This window comes from Branchiostoma lanceolatum, chromosome 8, assembly GCF_035083965.1.
Source record: "Branchiostoma lanceolatum isolate klBraLanc5 chromosome 8, klBraLanc5.hap2, whole genome shotgun sequence".
In the NCBI taxonomy this organism is placed as follows: Eukaryota; Metazoa; Chordata; class Leptocardii; order Amphioxiformes; family Branchiostomatidae; genus Branchiostoma; species Branchiostoma lanceolatum.
Window position 1 is genome coordinate 7,929,511 of NC_089729.1, and position 14,904 is coordinate 7,944,414.

The window sequence follows — 14,904 nt, forward strand, 5'->3', positions numbered from 1 at the left end:
TCTTGACTCCGTTTAAGGATTCAAAATTCATTGTAATGTCAAATCCTAACATAACGTTATATGTAATATTAAAATATTAGCACTATTACCAGGCCAAGGCAAGCCCTGACAACCTAGAATGATGTAAACCAAGACATGCATTCACCGACAAATGTTTCGTTATCTACGAGCCCCATGGTTTGGAAATGCCTTGTAAAATGTCCATTCGTTCTGCAGTAGCTGCGCAAATCGACGGCAAATTCGCGCACCGTGAAAGGTGCGCATTTTCAAACAACCACGAGCGGTTACCGGTACAGAATGTCTGTATCTGTGTGATTGACGGACGTATCAGACGACAGGTAATGGCTACAGGGTGTCGTTCAGAGGGAAATCACGGTGTTGGATGGACCCATGGCGCCGGGGGCGCCTTTTAGGCATCTGACTTGTCAGATAGACAAGATACCTTGGGGCTGTACATTACTGTTACCGTCTGCATATTGCTTTGCGCGCGGGGACAGTACATTAACTTTTTGTATCTCAAAATGCGGTAGAAGATGTAGCGCCCTTAATTGTGGATTGTACTAAGTACACGTGTATCAATGATAGAGATATGATAACCTATCTAGTTAAATTCCCTCACTTTAGATGTATACGTAGCCCTGAAAAATTGATATTCCTCATCCGACTATAGCAAAATCCATGTACAATCCTCCATTTTCACCATGTCCAAGAAGCAAGAAGAAGCCGAACCTATATGCCGGACTAAAATACCCGTACCAATATGTGTATGATTGTAAACATGTCTTCTTGTGGCCTGTACTAAGCCTGTCGCTGGACAAAAATGTGCAATAAGGCTTTTCATCCATTAACTGCGTAAAGGCAGAAAGTTTGCACAAATGAGACATGCCAATGAAGATTGACAGGACAGTGAACCACTCGACACGCGAACATGTAAATGGTTTGACATGTGTCCCTGAGAAGATTTCATGTCGTGACACCTTCGGAGACAGGCCAATGTAGTCCATGGGCCAGGTCAATCAAAATAGCAATTTGGTACCAAACAGAGGGACAAAGGGCGAATTACTTTTTTGAAAAGGTTGATTCCTCTACTTTATCATTATCCATGATAACCATGTCAAATGTCCAGCTTTATAGGAATATCACGTGATATGGTGACGTCACTCAAATCCATAGAACGACCAAAAATCGTCTATATCGAATTATTTAATGTGGTTGTAATAATTATCAACCATATTTCATGAGTATTTCTATACGTGGACTAATTTTGTGATGTACATGCAGTTCGAAAACATACCCTTGATAAACGCACATACCCTACCACAAAAGTAGATGGACACGATATGCATATGAAACGAACCAATGTTTAGGCATCTTCATAATCCCTATGTTATCTTATTGTGCCTATTTAACCTGCTAGCGTCGTGTACAAATGTTTCTAACATGTACAGCCATAACGTGCTGTGGAGCCTAATGACGAGTTCACAAGACACTGATAAGTGTTAATTTTTACGTCATATGTGGATTGAAGACAAGATTTCCAATAAATCTGCGATTTCACAACTTCACGTTTTAGAGTAAAATACAAATTGTATACGTAAGAAAATGGATAGTCTTTCAGAACGGGGCTCACGAAGATATGCTGAAACGGAGAGCTAGAGCATATTTGACGTCTGGCGTCCACGCTACCTAACTTGCTTTTAAAGCAAACAAACGTTAGGTTTACGTAATTCTGATCAATGACTTTCAATAGTTGCTGTAGAGGGTACTAGGGATGAGTGCGTACCAAAGACTTTGAAATTTTGAGCATATTGGCTTCTCTACTTATAACTCAGAAACTTCAAAGAGTATAGTAGTTGAACACACACCACCAGCCACTTGCTATAGTGCTTGCACAACTGTGTGACCCAAGGGCTATTGAAAACAGAAAAGGGCAACGCCCTTTCATCGAAAGGTGTGGGAAAGATTTTAACTCTTATCTTATGGACGTCAAGTGATGGGAATGCTACACGGCATAGCCACAACGAAGAACGATATTCCTCGCGGTATCATCACAAAATATAACTCCAAACACGACATCTACGTAGGAGCTTCGTGTGAATCAGACGAAGACAGCTAGGTGGAGCTGTTACACAATTTCACAGATTCGCTACTACTCTAAATATCACACTAAACACGGCCGTCAAGCAGTCAATATCGATATCAGTGGAATAATCGGTCAATAGATGACTCTAATGTAGATAGCACCTATGAAATGAATAAGTACACTAGCTGGATACGAACCAATACGTAAGCATGTCTACATCGGCTACGTCCTGCCTGTCAGTGCACGAACGAGATAAAACTGAGACTCTTACTATGTCGTACTGCTGTTCGTCAAATGAGCAGCAGAAGACGCTCTTGACTACTATAAAGCACTACACACATCCAGAAGCGGTATCTAGCGGTACCAAAATTCACTGCACGTTGATGGAAACATCTACAACTTTGCTATGCGTAGACAGTGCACAGGGCTTTGTTTGACCAAAGCAAGAGTATTAGAACCCTTCTGAACTATCATTGATACAAGAGACACATATGTATTGTGTTTCAATAATGCAGCACACGTTTGTCGAACAGTAAGTAACATTGGACGTAGATAGATAATAATGTTTGAGCTTCTCTCGAGATGTTCGGGGTAGCATATCAATAGCTTTACCTACCATTGCTTCCCTGAACGGTCCAAGTGATTATCAAGGTCACCAGTCACTGTCTCCTGGCGTGTTGGGAACAAGTTTTCTACTATTGACTATTCTCCAATTATCGATTTTCCATCGATCAATGTACCCAACTACCAAGTAAATCAACAAATCGATCAGTCAATTCACGTCTTCACAACGTTCACAACATGTACAGGACATACTCAACCACAATCGAGTCAATCGCACGTCACTCTAACATTCTATCATGTAAGCAACGCCTGCTTCACAGCCACACACATAACGTTAGACCTAGCTAGGGGGAAATGTTGTGTTGCCTGTTACCCGACCGACCTTACCAAAAAACCACCGACAGTAGACTTTTTGGGGTCGGTCGCTGGCAAGGGGCATAAAATTTTCGATCTGACAACTATGTGATGAAATCCAAAACAGAATTTCGCACTCTGTTAGCACATTAAGGTATTGAGCAAAAAAAGAAGAAAAAGAAGAGATAATTCCTACCTACCAACCCTAATTTCTTCAGGACTGTAACCGGAAACACAACTTACATTTTTCCCCTGGCCTCATCAGCCGGTGTAAAAACGGTCACGTCCGAGTCACGAGCTCCCCGAAAATCACCGACAAAAGCCGCCAATTTCAGTGATAATCAGTTTTGACCCGACCAGATCTAGTTTGATCTTGAAAAGAATGCCGTTATTGATTTTTAGGTCTGTTTTCACACATAAAAATACCTCACGCCATCACCCTATCGTAATACCGTGCGAGCAGATATCGATTGAAGAACTGTCGCCTTTGTCGGTGATTTTGAGAGGACACTACTATATATATGTTAAGAATCGACTATATATATGTTGCGTGTATGTGTATTACTTATCTACCAAACGTACTATCTACATGTGTGTTTCAGGTGTGTGGCAACTGTGTTAGATGTGTAATACTTGCATTCCAGACTTATTCTCTGTATGTCTAGGATGTGTGTACCAGAGATATTTGTGTGTGTGTGTGCGTGTGTGAGTGTGTGTGTGTGTACGTGTGAGAGAGAGAGAGAGAGAGAGAGAGTGTGTGTGTGTGTGCGCGCGTGTGTGTGTGTGTGTGTGTGTGTGTGTGTGTGTGTGTGTGTGTGTGTGTGTGTGTGTGTGCGCGCGCGCGCGCGTGTGTGTGTGTGTGTGTGTGTGTGTGTGTGTGTGTGTGTGTGTGTGTGTGTGTGTGTGTGTGTGTGTGTGTGTGTGTGTGTGTGTGCAAACTTACTGTGAAACCGATCCCGACTGTCGCCGAGAAGGACCCGCTCAGGAACTTTCCCTGGTCGAACTGCACCAGTAGGGACGTCTTCCCCACGCCACTGTCTCCCACAAGAATCGTCTGCAGAAAATAGAAAGTTGGAGAATCCTTAGTTCGTAACTGCCAGTAGAATACGGTTGCCTTCACAATTGGTCTCCAGAGACGTCACTGCTTCTTTCTCATCTATCTCACCCAATGATCATTTAGGTTTAAATTGAATAGCTCTAAACCTCGGATTTTGAAGTTGTTTTCTGGTGAAATCAAATGAAACAAAATGGAGGAATGAATCATTTTAATCGCCAGGGAAGGACAGTGTTGTGATCTCATACGTCTCATAGATATAGTAATTGGTCTCCTCGAGACGCTGTAGGGGAACTCTGAGCAGCCATGACTTACTTAGTACTTAGACGCCAAGCGACGTACGTCATCTATGACGTCATGACCAAATGAGGTCAAGGACCATGGCCCCACTGAAGTCTTTCGATTGGTATCAAATTTGTTAAGTGATTCAAAGTAGACATAAAAGGGCAATCTCACAACTAAGATTCCCTTGGATCGAAGAATTGTAATCAACTGAATGTCCCACTCTGAAATGTTTCTTTATTTTGTTATTCGTGTTTCTGTTTTATGCTACACAGTGGACATTATGTATATCAATTACGACGTCACATTCGAGAGTTGTGCAAGGGACTGTTTTCTTTAGCCTCCGTTGCAGTCCTTCCCGCAGCGATTTTTTTTAGCGAAGCCTTAGGGGCGAGCTTAATAGTATATTCTACGCCCGATTTGCAAGAATTCCCAGAATTCCACAGGAATTTCAGGAATCCGTCCGTCCAACTCTGTGGATGCCCTCCTGTCACTTGATACCTCATTAGCACATCTGGCATCCAGGCACTCAGCTGTCGATGACAGATGACCTACTTTTACGTGGTGTCCGATTTCGTTCTGCCGGGAGTGTGTCAGGGAGTTCACCGAATCTAGTATTCTAGCTTTGGAAAGGGTTTGCACATCCCAGTTGATCTATCATCACAAGAACATGCTAAACATCATGCCTCCAACCAAGAAACCTCTGTGAAAACCAAAGCTTGAGGAGATTCAAGCCTATAAAGAAAGGCAAAGTTTTAAACGGAACGATAAATAACTTGGGTTACCGCTTGGGCAGCCTACACTGAACGCCTTACGGGGAGGCGTGCGGTGTCGAAAAAACAACAGTAGCTCCTCGAAAACCCATCCTACAGAGCTATAATAACAACCAAAACGATCATAGGAGCCCCAGCAAACCGATTTTCTAAACTTCCGGCCTAGTTTCTCACTCCACCTATCCAACAATACCAGAGAAAAGGGCACTACAACGGGAGTGTACTCCGGCCTTTCCATATATGCTAGGAACTCCTCAGATGCCTTTCTGATTTCTAAGTGCGTTTTATATTTTATGGCAGAACTAAGATCTAGAGTGCTAGCTACGTTGGTACTTTCCTTACAGTGAAGTAAGATCAATCCAGATGCCTTCGCTATGGCAATAATTTTTAATTGCCACACTTATTTTCAATTTTTTTTTTGTGGGGGTGGGCGCCGCGTATCTGCTTGGGATCCCGTATCAGGTCTACAGCGGACACAGGGGCACGGCGGATACGGGATCCCAAGCAGATACGCGGCGCCCCCCCAAATAAAAATTTTAAAAAAAAATCGCTGCGGGAAGGACTGCAACGGAGGCTATGTTTTTAATGCTTTACTATGACACTGTGGCATCGAATAGCCAAGGACACGGGTTTGATTCCTACATGTACATTCCCGGCTAGACTCTTGGTTGGAAAGGTAAATGGCGGTGGAAGGAGAGGGATGTACTCCGCCTTCCAATACAGTGTCCTAGACATAGTGGATAACAACCTACTGCCCCCATGGCCTGAAGAAGGCTATGATACTACATTTACCTTTTTTACGACTCTTCTCAATCTCCTTTTACTTGCGCTGGCACAGAACCTTCAGGGAGAGGGACTTTGGCCGATCAATATGAACGGCGCCTTCCTTCCAACTGAATGAGACGAGTTACAGTTGCTTTCTTACCCCGTTATTGACGTCTTAATCAGTTATAGCTTCTACATATTGTGTACGTATATTGTAAAAACAAGGTTGTAAACACATTCTATGTGTTGAAAGAAACAGTAGAAATCTTCATTTAAATACATATGTCTGTATCGTAATACTATGACTATTTTTAATTGGTGTTTCGAGAGTATTGCTCGAGCTCAGGACTTAAGACAAAAATTTAATTTTCTATCAGATGACCTTCAATCTTATCTACTCACCTTAAACTTTGTAACATACCAAGCTATTGTAACGTTGGAAAATTTAGGTTTGATTTTAACCTCCTTGGTTGAATATATTATTCAATGAACCGCGGATGCATACCTGAAGCAAAACATTGAGATTTTACACTCTTCTAGATAAAAACAAACGAATGTGTTGTTTCAATCGATTAACGAATGTCAATATCAATTTTGAAGACAAAGGTTTGCTCCTTTCTTAATACCGTTTTTGGATCGTGATTGTTCTACCCCCTACAATTTACGTTTCTACCCCCTATAATTTACGTTTCTACCCACTATGATTTACGTCGCTCCCCCCCTCTTATGATTTACGTTGCCCCCCCCCCCCCTATGATTCACGTTTCTAGGCAATGGAATTACATCTCCAAACTTAATCCCTGGGACTGACCCCGAGACCAAAGGCCGATGTAAGATCTACGATACCACTAATGACCTGTGACATGGCTACTCGTTCTGTTGGTTTTATTGTTGCCCCTAGGCCTGTTTCATCTACTGGGTTATCTGATACGTTGATAGCGCCGTTTTTCTGTCTATTTGGATGAATAGATAACTTATTTTTTTCATATGATAAATCTTTTCTCGTTATCAAGTCGACACCTTTCGCCTCGGGTCATTCAACGAGGGCGTTACTTGGAAACTGAGTACGTCATGCACACTATTGGGAGAATAGAACAGTTCTTTGATTATTATAGCATTATGTGAGATAGAAATCCTAAACTAAATTTAGATAGTAAGAGACAAAATGTAGACCTGGTTTTTTTTCGGCTCACAAAAGTAAATTGGCTGTAAGTTCGTTTATGTTAGCCGTAGAAAGTGCAAAAACCCACACACAATAATTTAGTGATAAGAGAGTTAAGGTTTCTACCCTGGCTAAATTGGTATTTTGACTTTCCATTGTTTTCTCATTAGTGAATTAAGAAAGAACTGTAATTATACTGAATATTGGTAGCTGGGCATGAATGAATTCTACATATGATTTTTTGACCATATGGATGACGTCATCAAATTTCATTGCCCCTAATATTATTCTTTGAGAGAAAATTTGGTACATACCACTGCAATGAAATTATGTTTTCCATGTACATAATGATCAAAGCTACAAACGTACGTTCGCACGTCATCCATATGGTCAAAAAAATCATATCTAGAATTATTTCATGCCCAGCTACCAATGTTCAGTAGAACTATAGCTCTTTATTAATTCATTAATGAGAAAACAATGGAAAGTCAAAATGCCAATTCAGCCAGGGTAGAAACCTTAATTGTAGAAGACGTGTGGTTATCAACATTATGTGACTGTATTCCGCAAGGGAATGACTCCATTATAATTGGTCTCTGGTGGAAAAAGTAACGACAATTAGTTGGAGTAGCTCTCTAATAGAACAGATAAATTTGCACAGAACCATGAATCTAAAGACTCGGATGTTTACGCTCGAATGTGAATTCTTCCATCATCGCATAATATACTTAAGACTACTACTAACGACATAGGACTGGAACGTTAGTAGAATGAGCGTAACTTTTATTCACGGGGTACATTTTCGGGTAGTTCACTTCATTATACTCGCTGCGACACATACAAGACAGCCAAATGATGGATGACAGCGGTCCTCGTCAAAAGTGGCGGACCAACCACAAATTCGCTGAAGCATGTTTCAACATTATAGCGCGCACATATAGTAAATAAGGCATAAGCATTTGTTTTGCCGTACACCTCGACTAATATTCATCACGCCTCAAGTTGTATCATTACAGCTAGTACGTTGCCAATCTGAGTAATGAGGCTGTTGTCTTTCGGGACGAAAATAACGTCATTATATCAAAACGATTCATATAGTTATGAAGCGGTTGCAATATTTCCTATAAGTGAGAGGTTTCCATCATCAGCCTGATTATCATTCATACTATACTAAGGTACAGCGCGGGACACATGAGGTTGAAATTTCCTCATATCCATCTTCTGTTGATAGATTCAGCGAGGGCTAGGTCTCGCCCCTGTACCTTCGCTTCACTCTCAATTGTTTTCCTACAGAGGTAGTCATCAGCCACCTTAACATACATCACCCAGTGTTCGGGGGACGAAATCTCAAGCTTCAACATGTTTTGAATGTGCCAGTGTCTACTTGATAAATCCCCCGAACATCATTTTCCCTTTACGAACTTCAAGGGAGATGTTAGGGGAAATCCTGAGAGATAAGTTGTCTTCTAGGCGGGCTCCATTTGCGCATTTTACACTTACAAAAAACCCTCTTCACAGTCATAAAAGATGAAGATGGATCAATTAATGACAATGGAAGAACATGGGAGCGTTATGTGAAAGGATAGGTGGGTGAGAAATACACCTTTGTCTTTGTCTTTTTATTTCGCACAGGTAAAAGAATTTTACATACATATGACAGATCAATACACATAGTGCCGGGGAAGGTAGAGACCAATGTGGTCTACACCTAAAAAGAGAAAGGGGACAACAAAGTTTTTAACCAGCAAACTGTTGCCCAACATTGTTTCATCACTTTCATCTCCTAAATCATTCCACTATGTAAGAAACGTAACACAACACCCATCTCCAACAAAAAGCTGCTCAACTCAGGTGACAGATGTTTAGACGTTCTTAGAATGCCGCTATACACACCTGTACACAAAACTTTGAGTTTGCAGTATTGGATTCCAACAGATACCAGGCCCACAAATTAAAGAACGCGCTGAGATATTTCCCAGCTCCGCTTACACAAAAAAACGAACTCGAAATATGCAAGGCACAGACGAAAATCTCAATGAAACAGTACAACACTATTAGCTATGGGACACATAGAAAGTAGTCAAACATGTATAAGTAACCTCTACAAAAGAACCACCTGGCTTTTGGTTTTGAGTCAAACCTGTACTAGTGATCACCTCTACATAAGGACCACCTGGCCATTGCCATACCGTGTGTTTTAATGACGGCAGATGCAGAGCACAGAGAATGATGATGGTGGTCTAATAGTCCTCCACCGCCGTGATAAGGCAGTTTTGAAACGTCTTATCACAGGGTAACCAGGTCGTTGTGACAGCCGGTACAACAGAAACTCGATAATCCCGCCAACCACAAGTGTGAGCGTAGAATTCAAATGACGGCTCCTCTCTAACCGACAATTCGGCGGACTCGGCCAACCTTAACCAATTACTCTCTTAGATGACGACTTCAGCAGTTTATTGAGGACAATTTTATGTGCAGAATGTGTTACTCTGAAAGACTTATTGTAGTTTAACATTGTAACTTAAGAACACGGTGCCACAAGATGATAATATTCAATGCCATATTATGATATGTTGCCGCTTGCTAAGGTTCTTACAAGGTCAAGGAAGGCATCTACTTTGCATTCCGGGCCATCTTGGGTATGCGGCGCACAACCTGTGTTTTACCATCCATATTGACCCGAAAGCGCTGAGAAAAACCTGGTCTTAGATAGATATTCTGTATCTTTACATGTAGCATGGCATGTGGGCTAAAGCAGTAATGTAGCAGAGATGAGTTAGCTGAATTCGGGCTAACATTCTTCTTTGACTTTTGTTTGCAATTTATGGCATACATTTGGCCATTTTGAAGCTGCTTTGAACGATTTACAGTATAGTCGAAAAATGATTTTTGTTGTTGGTGGAAACGGACGAAAATTGATACGCGCGCGGATGGCATACATATAATAGAATCAACATGGCCTTATTGAAAGAAAGATCATGCATACGTGGGAGAATCTGGGCCGGAAATGGCGACCTACATAATCCTAAGATCTAGTAATACCCACAAAGCCTTTCCAATGCATTTCGATTGAGGAGGAAGAAATAGAATTGACTGAACGCTTGGCCTGTACGTGGTCTAGAGACCGATAAGTCATCGGAGTCTGGCGCCGGCCCTGTTTAGTCGGTAACTAACCAACCATAAGGGAAACCTCACTATACAAAGGTAAGAATACCATATCCAAACCAATTACATCACCTAACATTGAAAGGGTAACTCTGTCTGTCATTTTGTTTCTCCTATTCTCTAGACGTTTCCAGGAATATGTTACGATTTTTTTCGTGACCATGCAAGCCGTGTCTTGTGCATGTGACAACGACACAACACGAAGAAGTAGGTACATGTACTTTTAATGAAAACTTGTTTGGGAGGTAAGTAAGATTTTTTTAAACATGAAAATACATATGCCCTCTGTCTAATAAGCATAGCGTTGCCAATTGTGAATTTGAGAAGAATATAGCATTGATGAACTTGAGAATAGAACGCGGTGAACACACTGGCAACCTGGATGAACACCCGCCGCTTGTTCCACCATTGAGTGTTTTAGCATACCACTAGGTTATGTTCTCCCCTAGCTCACATCATCACACTGTCCAAAACCAGTCCAGAATCCCTCTACAGCATTAACTTCTTTCCGTGGACTGCAAAATTACGGAACTCTCTCCCTGACAAGCGTTTCCCTCACGAAGACAACGAAACCACAAGCCTTCAAAACCAATGACGTCCACCGCCATCCCCTGGCATAGTCAACTACATCCTACATGTATATCTCCCACCAACTTAGTTCAGTGTTTCGTGCTTAGTTCAGCAAACTCGAGCTGCAAAATACAAAATCCCATCCGCGGTACCACCAATTCTGGTCGCGTCTTGAGCGTCACGACTCTGATTCCTACTCTAACCACCACCATCACGATAAAGGGATACCCTAAGGCACACTTTATGGTCCTCTGTGCCAGTTTGTGACTGTTACACGTTATAGGCTTTTAGCCGCCGCTTTGTTGGCTGTAGGCAGTCCGAAGGATTTGTGTGGTGGATGTCCTGGAATTTTCGGTAATTAGCTTACAAGCTGTGGCTGGAGGGGATGGCCGTCACACCGCGGTCCATTTGTTGCAGTATCCATGATCTGATCAGGTAGCCTGAGTGCCAGCCTTTTTAGCTTCCGTACGCTACCCAAGCTCCGCTCCTTGGAGCTTGGGTAGCGTACGGAAGCTAAAAAGGCTGGCACTCAGGCTACTGATCAGGTGCCGCCGTTTTTGATCCACTAGTGGTGCAGTTTTGACCCGTTAGTGGCTTAGTTTTGACTATGCAATGAGAGTAATGACGAATAGTTGAATTCTAACTGAACAACGCTGCAAGATACATTGGCATTTGACAGATTTGCTTGTTATTGTGAAAGAAATTTGAACGGAGCGCATTGTACGATGTTCACGATGAAAAATAATGCAAAGAACTTGCACTAAGATTCAGGTCAAAGCCGTTGCGAGTGTAGACGTACATTCTGGTCACCATGCCCATCTTTCACAGCAATTTACTGTCAACTTATATTCATATCCTCGTTTAGAATTGCTTATAACGTTAAATATGCTATAAAGACGAGTTATCTCTCTTCTTTGCGCCAAACACACCGTCTCTAAGGAAAATAAATGGCAGGCATGTTTTTAATGTTGGAATCGTGAACAGAGTGGCGAAGTGAGGCAGCCCCTGACGACCTTCACTACCACTTTGATATCACAGACCGTAAAACAGCCATAAAGACGAGGCGATTCTAGCGGCGGAGTAGAGCACAGCCAGAAGGGGCCACATTTGGTCAGATGGAAAACATGTCCACCATAATCAACGTCGTCATTCTTCCACATGCTCTCTGATGCCGTGCTCACGTTTGATTTATTTTCGGCGAAGATACACAGGCTTTCAACGAGTACCTTAACTGTGGTGAATCCACTTCATCATTGTTTGTCCTATCCACTGACAGTCGTAAGAGTAAATCATACGGATTAAAACAAAGTGCAGATCTCAGGAGAGTGGGAGAAGGGTAAAAGATGTAGATGTTTCCAAACAAGTTTCGACAGTTGAATAAATTGTGCCGTACGCGTATCCCCTCTGATGACATTTTCATCCTCAGTAGCTGCAAGATGTTTTGAGAGATAGCGTAATTCCTACATAGAGTGCACTATCGTCCTTCACTCGACATGGGCGATAGCATGATTGCCGTCGACGTGAACACGCCTAGAGAGCTTTTGCGTTCACTGAACTGCATGTATCCCAGTGAAAATATCAATCATATTTGTATATCTTCTATTAATATCACACGGACTACAAAAAAGAAAGTACTCTGCGAAGGTGTGCCAATATTGTAATCGCTTGGTCGCTGCATTCATGTGTTGTACTGTTTTGTGTTGTGTTGTGTTGTGTTATGATATATTGAACTGTATTTATGGATGATGGAATTTCTCGTAGCATAATCGTGAAAACCCTGGTCTTACACATTTCTAAAACATTAATGCGACGTGATTACTTAGGTGTGGCCAACAAGGCTGGCATATATACCGAAACTATTCTTGAACATGCTGCTGCAATGGGTCTTGATAGTCCAATTCTGCACACATACGCACATGTAGATAGTAATTCGTAGATGCAAAGCCATGTTGAACACACTACGACCCCGGTTATAAGAATGCCCCCATGTCCTGTTAATACACCCGTGGTGGCGCAATCCCAGCGAACGTGTGATGGGTTGGAGGAACGTCGCGATATTATCGCCTGGAGCCAGATCCCGTATTCCGCGCACAGTCACTCAGCAGAGGCATTTAGATGCGTGCAACTCAAGTTCACTCTGAGAACATTCAGTCTCTCAAATGTCGTCAGGTCCCGTTTGGATCAGTATACCCTTGCAGTGGTTGGTAGTGCGAAATTCTACACGGAAGATATGAGGCCATTACTTTTTCGTCCTTATGTTTTTTCTGCCAACATGTTTGTGTAATTCATCATTTTTACGATTCTCCCATGCAACTGTGGAAAGAAAGTTGTACAATGGCTTTTCCTAATACAGAAATAAAAAAAGATGATGATGATGTTCATTACTGTTGATGGGTGTAAGTTCGAGGGGACTTTCTATTTCGCAGTAGGAGGGGATAGAAGACGATAGCGGTGTTTCAAGTTCGCGGTTGAAATAACTATAGTAATGCAATGCAAAACAGATCATATTTTAGGTCCGACTTAAGTACGACTTACGTATCGAAGAATACACAACACATGTTACATATATTTTTAAAGCCAGGCAGCAATAAATATAATTGTTTTAGTAATTATGATGTTAAGTTTTATTCTGTACTTCTATTTTTGTACTAAGTTAAATAGTTGTTGCCATGCATTGTACCGTGTACGACGGTAGTACATTACAAGTTCTTCTCCATTAAGTATGAAACAAACTACTTCAGTACTCCGTATCCTTACAAAGGTCACACTTGAAGTATCGATTAGAAAATATGTTGCTTTCAGGCATGAAATCATTCAGAACTAGGCGTTCGGTGGCAAATTACTGCGCGGTTCAATGTGGGATCAGGGAATTAAATAGTCCGTAAAAGAGCTGAGTCACCGTGAATCATCCCTATTACACCGACAACCTGTCACAAAACGTCCCATCTTCTTCTACTCAGTAGTGATAGATGTCTCTTTCACTAAATTTTCATTTCAGCGTCTGCTAATTCACCACCTGTAACGTTATCCATGGCTGTGTGCCTGAACTGTAGGTATTTTTTTTACAACTGCATACTACTTGGGAAAATCCTAATCGCATATTATCATTTGAAGAGATCGTTTATCTCTTATTGGGAGATGATCCCAGGATGTAAATCGGACGAGTGTTACTGCTTTTTCTTTCTTTTTAAAGGAATACGGCGAGTGATTTGATTCATATACTGAATGATACACGGAAAAATATTAATCAGATATAAGACGTTCAAGATGTGAATGACTACACAGGAAAGGGCAATACCACAACAACTTATCATCTTGTAACTTCTTGTGGTATGTACTTAAGTCTTATTTAAGTCGACGTCTTACAGAAGTTAAGACAGGAACCACGCGTACGATATGTGTTATCGGTGATATTTTCTTGACAGCTAGTTGCAAGGTTTTCAAATTAAGACACTAATGTTTGCAACTGAAAAAGGCAAAAGGCATAAGCTACGATATGTCTCTTTCGGTCATATTTGCAAGTTTCAATTCAAGATACTAATTTTTGAGACTGAAAAAAAAGGCAACGGGTGGTGTGTTTTTTTTTCAAAGAAGAATGAGTCTCATTGTCGGTTTTCTGGCGTGTCTCCAGACACAGGAAATTAAATTTTTCTAATCTCGTTTCGCGGGCGTAGGGAGGCGGCAAATGGAAGCTGAAGTGACATGAATTGATGAATTAATGACTTCCTTCCCGAAAAACCATTGGGACTTGCCAGCAACTAGACACGAGCAGTTCAGTACCATTAAGGCTCCCCGTGCTCCTGGGACCCGCACACATCAAGGGGCTGGTAGTTTAGAATGATGAAGATAGATGACTGCATGTACCAATGTGCAGCCCGAGGGGGCATGAGTATGAAGAGGTCAATTTAAACGTTTCCAGTACTGTGTGTGAATGACGAGTGCATCCACTCTCTATTGTTTCTAAACATCGTTGATTGAGAAAGAACGCCTTTATCAGACCGTTTCGTAACGTTGGTTTATAGATTTCCGCAAGATTTCCTACCTGTTACTCGCCGATAAGGAGTCTTCGATTTACTCGCCATTCTACCTTCGATTTTGCACGGACAGAACAAAAGGCAGGTTTGGTTGTATG

General features: G+C 41.7%; 1 protein-coding gene across 1 annotated transcript in view; it reads right to left on the reverse strand.

Annotated features, from left to right (window-relative positions):
* Window positions 1-14,904, reverse strand: part of LOC136440043 (ras-related protein Rab-37-like) — a 62,629-nt gene that overhangs the window by 39,208 nt on the left and 8,517 nt on the right. Inside the window, exon 2 of the mRNA XM_066435808.1 lies at window positions 3,945-4,055. Within this exon, the coding sequence (XP_066291905.1) occupies window positions 3,945-4,055 (111 nt within the window). The remainder of the gene's footprint in view (window positions 1-3,944; window positions 4,056-14,904) is intronic.